This window comes from Salvelinus alpinus, chromosome 14 (genome assembly GCF_045679555.1).
Source record: "Salvelinus alpinus chromosome 14, SLU_Salpinus.1, whole genome shotgun sequence".
Taxonomy (NCBI): domain Eukaryota; kingdom Metazoa; phylum Chordata; class Actinopteri; order Salmoniformes; family Salmonidae; genus Salvelinus; species Salvelinus alpinus.
In genome coordinates, this window is record NC_092099.1 from 42,699,711 (window position 1) to 42,716,378 (window position 16,668).

The 16,668-nt window shown below is 40.8% G+C and overlaps 1 protein-coding gene across 1 annotated transcript in view; it reads right to left on the reverse strand.

Annotated features, from left to right (window-relative positions):
- Positions 1-15,430: 15,430 nt before the first annotated feature.
- Positions 15,431-16,668, reverse strand: part of LOC139538924 (tubulin alpha chain-like) — an 11,061-nt gene continuing 9,823 nt past the window's right edge. The window contains exon 4 of the mRNA XM_071341502.1: positions 15,431-16,668. This exon is cut by the window's right edge and continues 133 nt beyond it. Within this exon, the coding sequence (XP_071197603.1) occupies positions 15,827-16,668 (842 nt within the window). The 3' untranslated portion in view covers positions 15,431-15,826.

The window sequence follows — 16,668 nt, forward strand, 5'->3', positions numbered from 1 at the left end:
AGGGAGGGTTTATTACAGTCAACATGAGGGTGTAATACAGTCAACATGAGGGAGGGTTTATTACAGTCAACATAAGGGAGGGTTTATTACAGTCAACATGAGGGAGGGTTAATTACAGTCAACATGAGGGTGTATTACGGTCAACATGAGGGAAGGTTTATTACAGTCAACATGAGGGTTTATTACAGTCAACATGAGGGAGGGTTTATTACAGTCAACATGAGGGAGGGTTTATTACAGTCAACATGAGGGAGGGTTTATTATAGTCAACATGAGGGAGGGTTTATTACAGTCAACATGAGGGAGGGTTTATTATAGTCAACATGAGGGAGGGTTTATTACAGTCAACATGAGGGAGGGTTTATTACAGTCAACATGAGGGAGGGTTTATTACAGCCAACATGAGGGAGGGTTTATTACAGTCAACATGAGGGAGGGTTTATTACAGTCAACATGAGGGAGGGTTTATTACAGTCAACATGAGGGAGGGTTTATTACAGTCAACATGAGGGTTTATTACAGTCAACATGAGGGTTTATTACAGTCAACATGAGGGTTTATTACAGTCAACATGAGGGAGGGTTTATTACAGTCAACATGAGGGATGGTTTATTACAGTCAACATGAGGGAGGGTTTATTACAGTCAACATGAGGGAGGGTTTATTATAGTCAACACGAGGGAGGGTTTATTATAGTCAACATGAGGGTGTAATACAGTCAACATGAGGGAGGGTTTATTACAGTCAACATGAGGGTTTATTACAGTCAACACGAGGGAGGGTTTATTACGGTCAACATGAGGGAGGGTTTATTACAGTCAACATGAAGGAGGGTTTATTACAGTCAACATGAGGGTTTATTACAGTCAACATGAGGGAGGGTTTATTACAGTCAACAGGAGGGAGGGTTTATTATAGTCAACATGAGGGTTTATTACAGTCAACATGAGGGAGGGTTTATTACAGTCAACATGAGGGAGGGTTTATTACAGTCGACATGAGGGTGGGTTTATTACAGTCAACGTGAGGGTTTATTACAGTCAACATGAGGGAGGGTTTACTACAGTCAACATGAGGGAGGGTTTATTACAGTCAACGTGAGGGAGGGTTTATTACAGTCAACACGAGGGTTTATTACAGTCAACATGAGGGTTTATTACAGTCAGCATGAGGGAGGGTTTATTACAGTCAACATGAGGGAGGGTTTATTACGGTCAACATGAGGGTTTATTACAGTCAACATGAGGGAGGGTTTACTACAGTCAACATGAGGGAGGGTTTATTACAGTCAACGTGAGGGAGGGTTTATTACAGTCAACACGAGGGAGGGTTTATTATAGTCAAGATGAGGGTTTATTACAGTCAACATGAGGGAGGGTTTATTACGGTCAACATGAGGGAGGGTTCATTACAGTCAACATGAGGGAGGGTTTATAACAGTCAACATGAGGGAGGGTTTATTACAGTCAACGTGAGGGAGGGTTTATTACAGTCAACACGAGGGAGGGTTTATTATAGTCAAGATGAGGGTTTATTACAGTCAACATGAGGGAGGGTGTATTACAGTCAACATGAAGGAGGGTTTATTACAGTCAACATGAGGGAGGGTGTATTACAGTCAACATGAGGGAGGGTTTATTACAGTCAACATGAGGGTTTATTACAGTCAACATGAGGGAGGGTTTATTACAGTCAACATGAGGGAGGGTTTATTACAGTCAACATGAGGGAGGGTTTATTACAGTCAACATGAGGGAGGGTTTATTACAGTCAACATGAGGGAGGGTTTATTACAGTCAACATGAGGGAGGGTTTATTACAGTCAACATGAGGGTTTATTACAGTCAACATGAGGGTTTATTACAGTCAACATGAGGGTTTATTACAGTCAACATGAGGGAGGGTTTATTACAGTCAACATGAGGGATGGTTTATTACAGTCAACATGAGGGAGGGTTTATTACAGTCAACATGAGGGAGGGTTTATTATAGTCAACACGAGGGAGGGTTTATTATAGTCAACATGAGGGTGTAATACAGTCAACATGAGGGAGGGTTTATTACAGTCAACATGAGGGTTTATTACAGTCAACACGAGGGAGGGTTTATTACGGTCAACATGAGGGAGGGTTTATTACAGTCAACATGAAGGAGGGTTTATTACAGTCAACATGAGGGTTTATTACAGTCAACATGAGGGAGGGTTTATTACAGTCAACAGGAGGGAGGGTTTATTATAGTCAACATGAGGGTTTATTACAGTCAACATGAGGGAGGGTTTATTACAGTCAACATGAGGGAGGGTTTATTACAGTCGACATGAGGGTGGGTTTATTACAGTCAACGTGAGGGAGGGTTTATTACAGTCAACATGAGGGTTTATTACAGTCAACATGAGGGTTTATTACAGTCAGCATGAGGGAGGGTTTATTACAGTCAACATGAGGGAGGGTTTATTACGGTCAACATGAGGGTTTATTACAGTCAACATGAGGGAGGGTTTACTACAGTCAACATGAGGGAGGGTTTATTACAGTCAACGTGAGGGAGGGTTTATTACAGTCAACACGAGGGAGGGTTTATTATAGTCAAGATGAGGGTTTATTACAGTCAACATGAGGGAGGGTTTATTACGGTCAACATGAGGGAGGGTTTATTACAGTCAACGTGAGGGAGGGTTTATTACAGTCAACATGAGGGAGGGTTCATTACAGTCAACATGAGGGAGGGTTTATAACAGTCAACATGAGGGAGGGTTTATTACAGTCAACGTGAGGGAGGGTTTATTACAGTCAACACGAGGGAGGGTTTATTATAGTCAAGATGAGGGTTTATTACAGTCAACATGAGGGAGGGTGTATTACAGTCAACATGAAGGAGGGTTTATTACAGTCAACATGAGGGAGGGTGTATTACAGTCAACATGAGGGAGGGTTTATTACAGTCAACATGAGGGTTTATTACAGTCAACATGAGGGAGGGTTTATTACAGTCAACATGAGGGAGGGTTTATTACAGTCAACATGAGGGAGGGTTTATTACAGTCAACATGAGGGTTTATTACAGTCAACATGAGGGTTTATTACAGTCAACATGAGGGAGGGTTTACTACAGTCAACATGAGGGAGGGTTTATTACAGTCAACATGAGGGTTTATTACAGTCAACATGAGGGTTTATTACAGTCAACATGAGGGAGGGTTTAATACAGTCAACATGAGGGAGGGTTTATTACAGTCAACATGAGGGAGGGTTTAATACAGTCAACATGAGGGTTTATTACTGTCAACATGAGGGTTTATAACAGTCAACACGAGGGAGGGTTTATTACAGTCAACATGAGGGAGGGTTTAATACAGTCAACATGAGGGTTTATTATAGTCAGCATGAGGGAGGGTTTAATACAGTCAACATGAGGGAGGGTTTATTACAGTCAACATGAGGGAGGGTTTAATACAGTCAACATGAGGGTTTATAACAGTCAACATGAGGGAGGGTTTATTACAGTCAACATGAGGGTTTATTATAGTCAACACGAGGGAGGGTTTATTACAGTCAACATGAGGGTTTATTACAGTCAACATGAGGGAGGGTTTATTACAGTCAACATGAGGGAGGGTTTACTACAGTCAACATGAGGGAGGGTTTATTACAGTCAACACGAGGGAGGGTTTATTATAGTCAACATGAGGGTTTATTACAGTCAACATGAGGGAGGGTTTATTACAGTCAACATGAGGGAGGGTTTATTACAGTCAACATGAAGGAGGGTTTATTACAGTCAACATGAGGGAGGGTTTATACAGTCAACATGAGGGAGGGTTTATCACAGTCAACATGAGGGTTTATTACAGTCAACATGAGGGAGGGTTTATTACAGTCAACATGAGGGAGGGTTTATTACAGTCAACATGAGGGAGGGTTTATTACAGTCAACATGAGGGTTTATTACAGTCAACATGAGGGTTTATTACAGTCAACATGAGGGTTTATTACAGTCAACATGAGGGAGGGTTTATTACAGTCAACATGAGGGATGGTTTATTACAGTCAACATGAGGGTGGGTTTATTACAGTCAACATGAGGGAGGGTTTATTACAGTCAACATGAGGGAGGGGTTATTACAGTCAACATGAGGGTTTATTACAGTCAACATGAAGGTTTATTACAGTCAACATGAGGGAGGGTTTACTAAAGTCAACATGAGGGAGGGTTTATTACAGTCAACATGAGGGTTTATTACAGTCAACATGAGGGTTTATTACAGTCAACATGAGGGAGGGTTTAATACAGTCAACATGAGGGAGGGTTTATTACAGTCAACATGAGGGTTTATTACAGTCAACATGAGGGTTTATTAAAGTCAACATGAGGGAGGGTTTATTACAGTCAACATGGGGGAGGGTTTATTACAGTCAACACGAGGGAGGGTTTATTACAGTCAACATGAAGGCGGGTTTATTACAGTCAACATGAGGGAGGGTTTATACAGTCAACATGAGGGAGGGTTTATTACAGTCAACATGAGGGTTTATTACAGTCAACATGAGGGAGGGTTTATTACAGTCAACATGAGGGAGGGTTTATTACAGTCAACATGAGGGAGGGTTTATTACAGTCAACAATAGGGAGGGTTTATTACAGTCAACATGAGGGAGGGTTTATTACAGTCAACATGAGGGTTTATTACAGTCAACATGAGGGAGGGTTTATTACAGTCAACATGAGGGATAGTTTATTACAGTCGACATGAGGGTGGGTTTATTACAGTCAACATGAGGGAGGGTTTATTACAGTCAACATGAGGGAGGGGTTATTACAGTCAATATTAGGGTTTATTACAGTCAACATGAGGGTTTATTACAGTCAACATGAGGGAGGGTTTACTACAGTCAACATGAGGGAGGGTTTATTACAGTCAACATGAGGGTTTATTACAGTCAACATGAGGGTTTATTACAGTCAACATGAGGGAGGGTTTAATACAGTCAACATGAGGGAGGGTTTATTACAGTCAACATGAGGGAGGGTTTATTACAGTCAACATGAGGGTTTATTACAGTCAACATGAGGGTTTATTAAAGTCAACATGAGGGAGGGTTTATTACAGTCAACATGAGGGAGGGTTTAATACAGTCAACATGAGGGTTTATTACTGTCAACATGAGGGTTTATTACAGTCAACACGAGTGAGGGTTTATTACAGTCAACATGAGGTAGGGTTTTTTACAGTCAACATGAAGGAGGGTTTATTATAGTCAACATGAGGGTGTAAAACAGTCAACATGAGGGAGGGTTTATTACAGTCAACATGAGGGAGGGTTTAATACAGTCAACATGAGGGTTTATAACAGTCAACATGAGGGAGGGTTTATTACAGTCAACAAGAGGGTTTATTATAGTCAACACGAGGGAGGGTTTATTACAGTCAACATGAGGGTTTATTACAGTCAACATGAGGGAGGGTTTATTACAGTCAACATGAGGGAGGGTTTATTACAGTCAACATGAGGGAGGGTTTATTACAGTCAACATGAGGGTTTATTACAGTCAACATGAGGGAGGGTTTATTACAGTCAACATGAGGGAGGGTTTATTACAGTCAACATGAAGGAGGGTTTATTATAGTCAACATGAGGGTGTAATACAGTCAACATGAGGGAGGGTTTAATACAGTCAACATGAGGGTTTATTACTGTCAACATGATGGTTTATTACAGTCAACTCGAGGGAGGGTTTATTACAGTCAACATGAGGGAGGGTTTATTATAGTCAACATGAGGGAGGGTTTAATACAGTCAACATGAGGGTTTATAACAGTCAACATGAGGGAGGGTTTATTACAGTCAACATGAGGGTTTATTATAGTCAACAAGAGGGAGGGTTTATTACAGTCTACATGGGGGTTTATTACAGTCAACATGAGGGAGGGTTAATTACAGTCAACATGAGGGTTTATTACAGTCAACATGATGGTTTATTACAGTCAACATGAGGGAGGGTTTATTACAGTCAACATGAGGGTTTATTACAGTCAACATGAGGGTTTATTACAGTCAACATGAGGGAGGGTTTATTACAGTCAACATGAGGGAGGGTTTATTATAGTCAACATGAGGGTTTATTACAGTCAACATGAGGGAGGGTTTATTACAGTCAACATGAGGGTTTATTACAGTCAACATGAGGGAGGGTTTATTACAGTCAACATGAGGCAGGGTTTATTACAGTCAACATGAGGGAGGGTTTATTACAGTCAACATGAGGGTTTATTACATTCAACATGAGGGTTTATTACAGTCAACATGAGGGAGGGTTTACTACAGTCAACATGAGGGAGGGTTTATTACAGTCAACATGAGGGTTTATTACAGTCAACATGAGGGTTTATTACAGTCAACATGAGGGAGGGTTTAATACAGTCAACATGAGGGAGGGTTTATTACAGTCAACATGAGGGAGGGTTTATTACAGTCAACATGAGGGTTTATTACAGTCAACATGAGGGTTTATTAAAGTCAACATGAGGGAGGGTTTATTACAGTCAACATGAGGGAGGGTTTAATACAGTCAACATGAGGGTTTATTACTGTCAACATGAGGGTTTATTACAGTCAACACGAGTGAGGGTTTATTACAGTCAACATGAGGTAGGGTTTTTTACAGTCAACATGAAGGAGGGTTTATTATAGTCAACATGAGGGTGTAAAACAGTCAACATGAGGGAGGGTTTATTACAGTCAACATGAGGGAGGGTTTAATACAGTCAACATGAGGGTTTATAACAGTCAACATGAGGGAGGGTTTATTACAGTCAACAAGAGGGTTTATTATAGTCAACACGAGGGAGGGTTTATTACAGTCAACATGAGGGTTTATTACAGTCAACATGAGGGAGGGTTTATTACAGTCAACATGAGGGAGGGTTTATTACAGTCAACATGAGGGAGGGTTTATTACAGTCAACATGAGGGTTTATTACAGTCCACATGAGGGAGGGTTTATTACAGTCAACATGAGGGTGTAATACAGTCAACATGAGGGAGGGTTTAATACAGTCAACATGAGGGTTTATTACTGTCAACATGATGGTTTATTACAGTCAACTCGAGGGAGGGTTTATTACAGTCAACATGAGGGAGGGTTTATTATAGTCAACATGAGGGAGTGTTTAATACAGTCAACATGAGGGTTTATAACAGTCAACATGAGGGAGGGTTTATTACAGTCAACATGAGGGTTTATTATAGTCAACAAGAGGGAGGGTTTATTACAGTCTACATGGGGGTTTATTACAGTCAACATGAGGGAGGGTTAATTACAGTCAACATGAGGGTTTATTACAGTCAACATGATGGTTTATTACAGTCAACATGAGGGAGGGTTTATTACAGTCAACATGAGGGTTTATTACAGTCAACATGAGGGTTTATTACAGTCAACATGAGGGAGGGTTTATTACAGTCAACATGAGGGAGGGTTTATTATAGTCAACATGAGGGTTTATTACAGTCAACATGAGGGAGGGTTTATTACAGTCAACATGAGGGTTTATTACAGTCAACATGAGGGAGGGTTTATTACAGTCAACATGAGGCAGGGTTTATTACAGTCAACATGAGGGAGGGTTTATTACAGTCAACATGAGGGTTTATTACAGTCAACATGAGGGTTTATTACAGTCAACATGAGGGAGGGTTTACTACAGTCAACATGAGGGAGGGTTTATTACAGTCAACATGAGGGTTTATTACAGTCAACATGAGGGAGGGTTTAATACAGTCAACATGAGGGAGGGTTTATTACAGTCAACATGAGGGAGGGTTTATTACAGTCAACATGAGGGAGGGTTTATTACAGTCAACATGAGGGAGGGTTTAATACAGTCAACATGAGGGTTTATTACTGTCAACATGAGGGTTTATAACAGTCAACACGAGGGAGGGTTTATTACAGTCAACATGAGGGAGGGTTTAATACAGTCAACATGAGGGTTTATTATAGTCAGCATGAGGGAGGGTTTAATACAGTCAACATGAGGGAGGGTTTATTACAGTCAACATGAGGGAGGGTTTAATACAGTCAACATGAGGGTTTATAACAGTCAACATGAGGGAGGGTTTATTACAGTCAACATGAGGGTTTATTATAGTCAACACGAGGGAGGGTTTATTACAGTCAACATGAGGGTTTATTACAGTCAACATGAGGGAGGGTTTATTACAGTCAACATGAGGGAGGGTTTACTACAGTCAACATGAGGGAGGGTTTATTACAGTCAACATGAGGGAGGGTTTATTATAGTCAACATGAGGGTTTATTACAGTCAACATGAGGGAGGGTTTATTACAGTCAACATGAGGGAGGGTTTATTACAGTCAACATGAAGGAGGGTTTATTACAGTCAACATGAGGGAGGGTTTATACAGTCAACATGAGGGAGGGTTTATCACAGTCAACATGAGGGTTTATAACAGTCAACATGAGGGAGGGTTTATTACAGTCAACATGAGGGAGGGTTTAGTACAGTCAACATGAGGGAGGGTTTATTACAGTCAACATGAGGGTTTATTACAGTCAACATGAGAGAGGGTTTATTACAGTCAACATGAGGGTTTATTACAGTCAACATGAGGGAGGGTTTATTACAGTCAACATGAGGGATGGTTTATTACAGTCAACATGAGGGTGGGTTTATTACAGTCAACATGAGGGAGGGTTTATTACAGTCAACATGAGGGAGGGGTTATTACAGTCAACATGAGGGTTTATTACAGTCAACATGAAGGTTTATTACAGTCAACATGAGGGAGGGTTTACTACAGTCAACATGAGGGAGGGTTTATTACAGTCAACATGAGGGTTTATTACAGTCAACATGAGGGTTTATTACAGTCAACATGAGGGAGGGTTTACACAGTCAACATGAGGGAGGGTTTATTACAGTCAACATGAGGGAGGGTTTATTACAGTCAACATGAGGGTTTATTACAGTCAACATGAGGGTTTATTAAAGTCAACATGAGGGAGGGTTTATTACAGTCAACATGGGGGAGGGTTTATTACAGTCAACATGAGGGAGGGTTTAATACAGTCAACATGAGGGTTTATTACTGTCAACATGAGGGTTTATTATAGTCAACACGAGGGAGGGTTTATTACAGTCAACATGAAGGCGGGTTTATTACAGTCAACATGAGGGAGGGTTTATACAGTCAACATGAGGGAGGGTTTATTACAGTCAACATGAGGGTTTATTACAGTCAACATGAGGGAGGGTTTATTACAGTCAACATGAGGGAGGGTTTATTACAGTCAACATGAGGGAGGGTTTATTACAGTCAACAATGGGGAGGGTTTATTACAGTCAACATGAGGGAGGGTTTATTACAGTCAACATGAGGGTTTATTACAGTCAACATGAGGGAGGGTCTATTACAGTCAACATGAGGGATAGTTTATTACAGTCGACATGAGGGTGGGTTTATTACAGTCAACATGAGGGAGGGTTTATTACAGTCAACATGAGGGAGGGGTTATTACAGTCAATATTAGGGTTTATTACAGTCAACATGAGGGTTTATTACAGTCAACATGAGGGAGGGTTTACTACAGTCAACATGAGGGAGGGTTTATTACAGTCAACATGAGGGTTTATTACAGTCAACATGAGGGTTTATTACAGTCAACATGAGGGAGGGTTTAATACAGTCAACATGAGGGAGGGTTTATTACAGTCAACATGAGGGAGGGTTTATTACAGTCAACATGAGGGTTTATTACAGTCAACATGAGGTTTTATTAAAGTCAACATGAGGGAGGGTTTATTACAGTCAACATGAGGGAGGGTTTAATACAGTCAACATGAGGGTTTATTACTGTCAACATGAGGGTTTATTACAGTCAACACGAGGGAGGGTTTATTACATTCAACATGAGGTAGGGTTTTTTACAGTCAACATGAAGGAGGGTTTATTATAGTCAACATGAGGGTGTAAAACAGTCAACATGAGGGAGGGTTTATTACAGTCAACATGAGGGAGGGTTTAATACAGTCAACATGAGGGTTTATAACAGTCAACATGAGGGAGGGTTTATTACAGTCAACAAGAGGGTTTATTATAGTCAACACGAGGGAGGGTTTATTACAGTCAACATGAGGGTTTATTACAGTCAACATGAGGGAGGGTTTATTACAGTCAACATGAGGGAGGGTTTATTACAGTCAACATGAGGGAGGGTTTATTACAGTCAACATGAGGGTTTATTACAGTCAACATGAGGGAGGGTTTATTACAGTCAACATGAGGGAGGGTTTATTACAGTCAACATGAAGGAGGGTTTATTATAGTCAACATGAGGGTGTAATACAGTCAACATGAGGGAGGGTTTAATACAGTCAACATGAGGGTTTATTACTGTCAACATGAGGGTTTATTACAGTCAACTCGAGGGAGGGTTTATTACAGTCAACATGAGGGAGGGTTTATTATAGTCAACATGAGGGAGGGTTTAATACAGTCAACATGAGGGTTTATAACAGTCAACATGAGGGAGGGTTTATTACAGTCAACATGAGGGTTTATTATAGTCAACAAGAGGGAGGGTTTATTACAGTCTACATGGGGGTTTATTACAGTCAACATGAGGGAGGGTTTATTACAGTCAACATGAGGGTTTATTACAGTCAACATGATGGTTTATTACAGTCAACATGAGGGAGGGTTTATTACAGTCAACATGAGGGTTTATTACAGTCAACATGAGGGTTTATTACAGTCAACATGAGGGAGGGTTTATTACAGTCAACATGAGGGAGGGTTTATTATAGTCAACATGAGGGAGGGTTTATTACAGTCAACATGAGGGAGGGTTTATTACGGTCAAGAGTGAGGGAGGGTTTATTACAGTCAACATGAGGGAGGGTTTATTACAGTCAACATGAGGGTGTAATACAGTCAACATGAGGGAGGGTTTATTACAGTCAACACGAGGGAGGGTTTATTATAGTCAACATGAGGGTTTATAACAGTCAACATGAGGGAGGGTTTATTACAGTCAACATGAGGGAGGGTTTACTACAGTCAACATGAGGGAGGGTTTATTACAGTCAACATGAGGGTGTAATACAGTCAACATGAGGGAGGGTTTATTACAGTCAACACGAGGGAGGGTTTATTACAGTCAACATGAGGGATGGTTTATTACGGTCAACATGAGGGTTTATTACAGTCAACATGAGGGAGGGTTTATTACAGTCAACATGAGGGAGGGTTTATTACAGTCAACATGAGGGTGTAATACAGTCAACATGAGGGAGGGTTTATTACAGTCAACACGAGGGAGGGTTTATTATAGTCAACATGAGGGTTTATAACAGTCAACATGAGGGAGGGTTTATTACAGTCAACATGAGGGAGGGTTTATTACAGTCAACATGAGGGATGGTTTATTACGGTCAACATGAGGGTTTATTACAGTCAACATGAGGGAGGGTTTATTACAGTCAACATGAGGGAGGGTTTATAACAGTCAACATGAGGGAGGGTTTATTACAGTCAGCAGGAGGGTTTATTACAGTCAACATGAGGGTTTAATACAGTCAACATGAGGGTTTATTACAGTCAACATGAGGGTTTATTACAGTCAACATGAGGGAGGGTTTATTACAGTCAACATGAGGGTTTATTACAGTCAACATGAGGGAGGGTTTATTACAGTCAACATGACGGATGACTTGGAAGGACATTGTATAACAGTTTAATGTTTAAGGTTCCTATGTAATGAATATGGGTCTCAGGGGATAGAGAACGGGTATTGGTTAAATGAGGGCATGACTGCGGAAAAATATTAATTAAAGATGAATTATTCCACTGGTTGAAGAAACAGAAAAAGTGTGTGCGTGTGCATGTGTGTACTGAGGTTTATGGGTGGCCATATCCTTCTCCAGGCGGGGGTGTAGTAAGGGGTGTGTATGTTGGTGAGGCTGTGGAGATTGATTACACACACAAAAAAAAGACTGTATCATCCTAAAAAAAATATACTTCAATTGGTTACAAGTAAATAAATTAGGTTTTCTCAATTTGTTGAAACCAAATATATGATTCAATGCCAACTGTTATATATGAATACTTACCAAACCTATATTTCAAGTTGCAACCTATTTCTTTAACACTCAAGTTGAACCTATTTAGTAACATAAATACAAACTAATATTCCATGTAAATACCCCCCCAAAAAATCATATTTTCCCAAGTAGATTTTTCACTTTGGAATTACTTATCCAAACGTCTTCAATTGGATTACAAGCAACAAAATCAATTCCCTGCAAGTCAAGAAATTATGATAGTTCAATAACATGAAACAAATTACTTAAAATTGATTCTTTATATAAAACCTTCATATGTATTATCCAATTTAATAACCAATTGTTGTCCCCCTCAGCAATGCAAGTTTTAATCAGGTTCTTAAGTAGCACATTCAAGTTAGCACATGAAAGTTACCCCACAGACTCAATGCTGGCAGTATCGAAGTTAAACCATCAAAGTAAAAAAAAATAGATGAACTGGAACGACATTCACCCTCATGGGTGGCCAAAAAATAACAAGGTTAAAGACACGCCCCCCCCCCCCCAATAAGCCACGCCCCAACTGTTTTGATAGGTTACAATGCTGAGGTGCTTTTTTTTCTTTTTTCAAATTCCATATTGGAATATTCAAACAAATTGAATAGAATAGGTTGAATGAACTAAAAAGTGTAATTTTTCTGTTATACCATCAGTAAAACACACTTCAGTTGAACAACAGCGTTGTACCACTTTTTACAGTGTAGGTACAACGTGACTGTGATCCTGGCGAGAGGACCAGAATCATCTCTGCTAATTGTTTTATATGTACTGAAACAAATCGGGGGGGGGGTACTAGCCAATTAGAGTGGAGAAACAGCACAAGGCACCTCTTCTTAAGATGTGTTTTGCTATTCCATGTGCTTCCTACATCATTACCATTTCACGTTGCTTTAATACATTTTCTTATTTAACCAGGCAAGTCAGTTGAGAACAAACCCTAACCCAGGCGACTCTGAGCCAATTGTGCGCCTCCCTATGAGGACAACCCAATCACGGCCGGTTGTGATACAGCCTGGAATCCAAACCAGGGTCTGTAGTGGCGCCTACTAGCACTGAGATACAGTGCCGTAGACAGTGGTCACTCTTCCCAATGTAGGAAAAGTCGCATAGCGCAACATCCTTCCCTAATATTCATCTTGTGGATGGAGTCTGTGAGATTCAATATAACCAGCGATGGTAAGGTTTACCAGAGAAGAGTGACCACAGTGTAGGCAACAAGCTCCCGTCTATTCCTCTCTACATGACAACCCGCCGTCCGTTTTGTGGACTTCGAATCCCATTGTTAGGGTGTTGCATTATGGGGATACAAACTGAAAAAGCGTGTGTGAGCAAGGAGGCCTACAAACCTGACTCAGTTACACCAGCTCTGTCGGGAGGAATGGGCCAAAATTCACCCAAATTATTGTGCGAAGCCTGTATAAGGCTACCCGAAACATTTGACGCAAGTTAAACAATTTAAAGGCAATGCTACCAAATACTAATTGAGTGTATGTAAACTTCTGACCCACTGGGAATGTGATGAAATAAATAAAAGCTGAAATAAATCATTCTCTCTGCTATTATTCTGACATTTCACATTCTTTAAATTAAGTGGTGATCCTAACTGACCTAAAACAGGGAATTTTTACTAGGATTAAATGTCAGGAATTGTGAAAAACTGTGTTTAAATGTATTTGGCTAAGGTGTATGTAAACTTCCGACTTAAACTGTATATACTGAACAAAAATATAAACGCAACATGTAAAGTGTTGGTCCCATGTTTCATGAGCTGAAATAAAAGATCCCAGAAATGTTCCAGACGCACAAAAAGCTTATTTCTCTCAAATTTTGTGCACAAATTTGTTTACATCCCTGTTCGTGAGCATTTCTCCTTTGCCAAGATAATCCATCCACCTGACAGGTGTGGCATATCAAGAAGCTGATTAAACAGCATGATCATTACCCAGGTGCACCTTGTGCTGGGAACAATAAAAGGCCACTCTAAAATGTGCAGTTTTGTCACACAACACAATGCCACAGATGTCTCATATTTTGAGGGCAGATGCAATTGGCATACTGACTTCAGGAATGTCCACCAGAGCTTTTACCAGAGAATTGAATGTTAATTTAACTACCATAAGCCACCTCCAATGTCGTTTTAGAGAATTTGGCAGTATGTTCAACCGGCCTCACAACCACAGACCACATGTAACCACGCAAGTCCAGGACCTCTACATCTTCTTGACCTGCGCGATCATCTAAAACCAACCACCCGTACAGATGATGAAAAGGAGGAGTATTTCTCTCTGTAATAAAGCCCTTTTATGTGGGAAAAAAAATCAAATTCTGATTGGCTGGGCCTGGCTCCCAAGTAGGAACCCACCCGGGTGTCGTGGATGTAGATTAAGGCAGCCCCACGCACCTCTCTGATTCAGAGGGGTTGGGTTAAATGTGGAAGACACATTTCAGTTGAATACATTTAGTTCTATAATAACAATTAGTCACAATAGTGAAATTAGTGGTTTGCCTTCAAAATAAAAGTCCCACATTGAAACTGAAGCAAACGGATACAAATAGTAATTTCATGCTATATTTGGACTAGATAATGCTAAACACGTTTGGAATGCTGTTATATACATTCAACAAAAAACAATTAGTTAATTTGACAACAAAAAAAATAATTCTGATGAAATTGCAATGTGTATGCATTAGACTTCAGAATTGCATTGGGGGCATACTGTATGCACTGTACAGCCTTGCCTATGAATCTTGGGTCCATGAAATGGGGTATCAGCCTACTCCGTGACACCCACAGAATACAACCGTGAAGAGTTTACACGAATATTACTGCACTATTCTATATTACTGCACCTTCCTCCTCTTTCTATTACTGCACTATTACCAACTTTTTCCACATAAAATATTGCCGCTTTTTCTAGTTTTTCATGTGAATGTCTTTTAATGGAGTATGCGAGGCATACTTGGAATAAACCAAATCTAGTATGCGGGCACCTTTATGCGATACCACTTCGCTCTGAAGCCGCCAAGTGGATATCGAATGATCTAATTAGCCCCAAACATAAATCCTCCACATTTATGAAGGCTGAGATGAGTTAATAAATCCAACATTGATAGCAGTAATCAAAAAGCCAGAACACCGGTAGGATAATATACTAGGGGCTAATTAGCATTTAGCCAACTGTATTCATTCATAAAGTATCCTTGCTGGTAATTTAAAGCCTTGGCTACAGTAAAACACACTAATTGCAACATCTAATCAAGTCATGGTGTCGTAGGGTGTGAATAAAGAAGAATAAAGCGATATATTTTGAGGATAACTTTATTGAGCTTGGACATTATGGATGAGGGCCTCATTATAAAAACTAGCATGTTCCTGTACAACTTCTGATTTAGCCGTCAATAAAACGTTGATTTAGAATAACTCAGTAAAAAAGGAAAACATTGGCAAGGCAACAGTATTCTTCAAATCAAAGAAAAGGGGTAACTTTTCAGTGTTACAGCAATTTTTCATTTCTAAATTGTCTAAGATGTGGAATTTCATGATATGGATATTAAATTCAGTGTCAACGACATACAAATTAAATACAGTTTAATAATTAAGATACAATAACCAAAATTTTGACGGCTCTTTTGGACTCATTTGGCAATTAACCTTTTAACATTCATTTTGTTCCGGAACCAAACCAGCAATTTCGTTGTTTAATACTCTTCTCCTTCTTCCTCTTCCTCAAACGAGTCGATGCCCACCTCTTCATAATCCTTCTCCAGGGCTGCCATGTCTTCTCTGGCCTCAGAGAACTCTCCCTCCTCCATGCCCTCACCAACGTACCAGTGCACGAAGGCTCTTTTGGCATACATCAGGTCAAACTTGTGGTCCAGACGTGCCCAGGCCTCAGCGATGGCTGTGGTGTTACTCAGCATGCACACGGCCCTCTGGACCTTGGCCAGGTCTCCTCCAGGAACCACTGTAGGGGGCTGGTAGTTGATACCCACCTTGAAGCCAGTGGGACACCAGTCCACAAACTGGATGCTCCTCTTGGTTTTGATGGCAGCGATCGCTACATTGACATCCTTGGGAACAACGTCACCACGGTACAGGAGACAGCAGGCCATGTATTTGCCGTGACGAGGGTCACACTTCACCATCTGATTGGCCGGTTCGAAGCAGGCATTGGTGATCTCAGCCACTGACAGCTGCTCGTGATAGGCCTTCTCAGCGGAGATGACTGGGGCATAGGTAGCCAGAGGGAAGTGGATACGAGGGTAGGGCACCAAGTTGGTCTGGAACTCTGTCAGATCAACATTCAGGGCTCCATCGAAACGCAGGGAGGCAGTGATGGAGGAGACGATCTGACTGATCAGCCTGTTGAGGTTGGTGTATGAGGGACGCTCAATATCGAGGTTCCTACGACAGATGTCATAGATGGCCTCATTGTCCACCATGAAGGCACAGTCAGAGTGCTCCAGGGTGGTGTGGGTGGTCAGGATAGAGTTGTAGGGCTCCACCACAGCCGTGGACACCTGGGGAGCTGGATAGATGG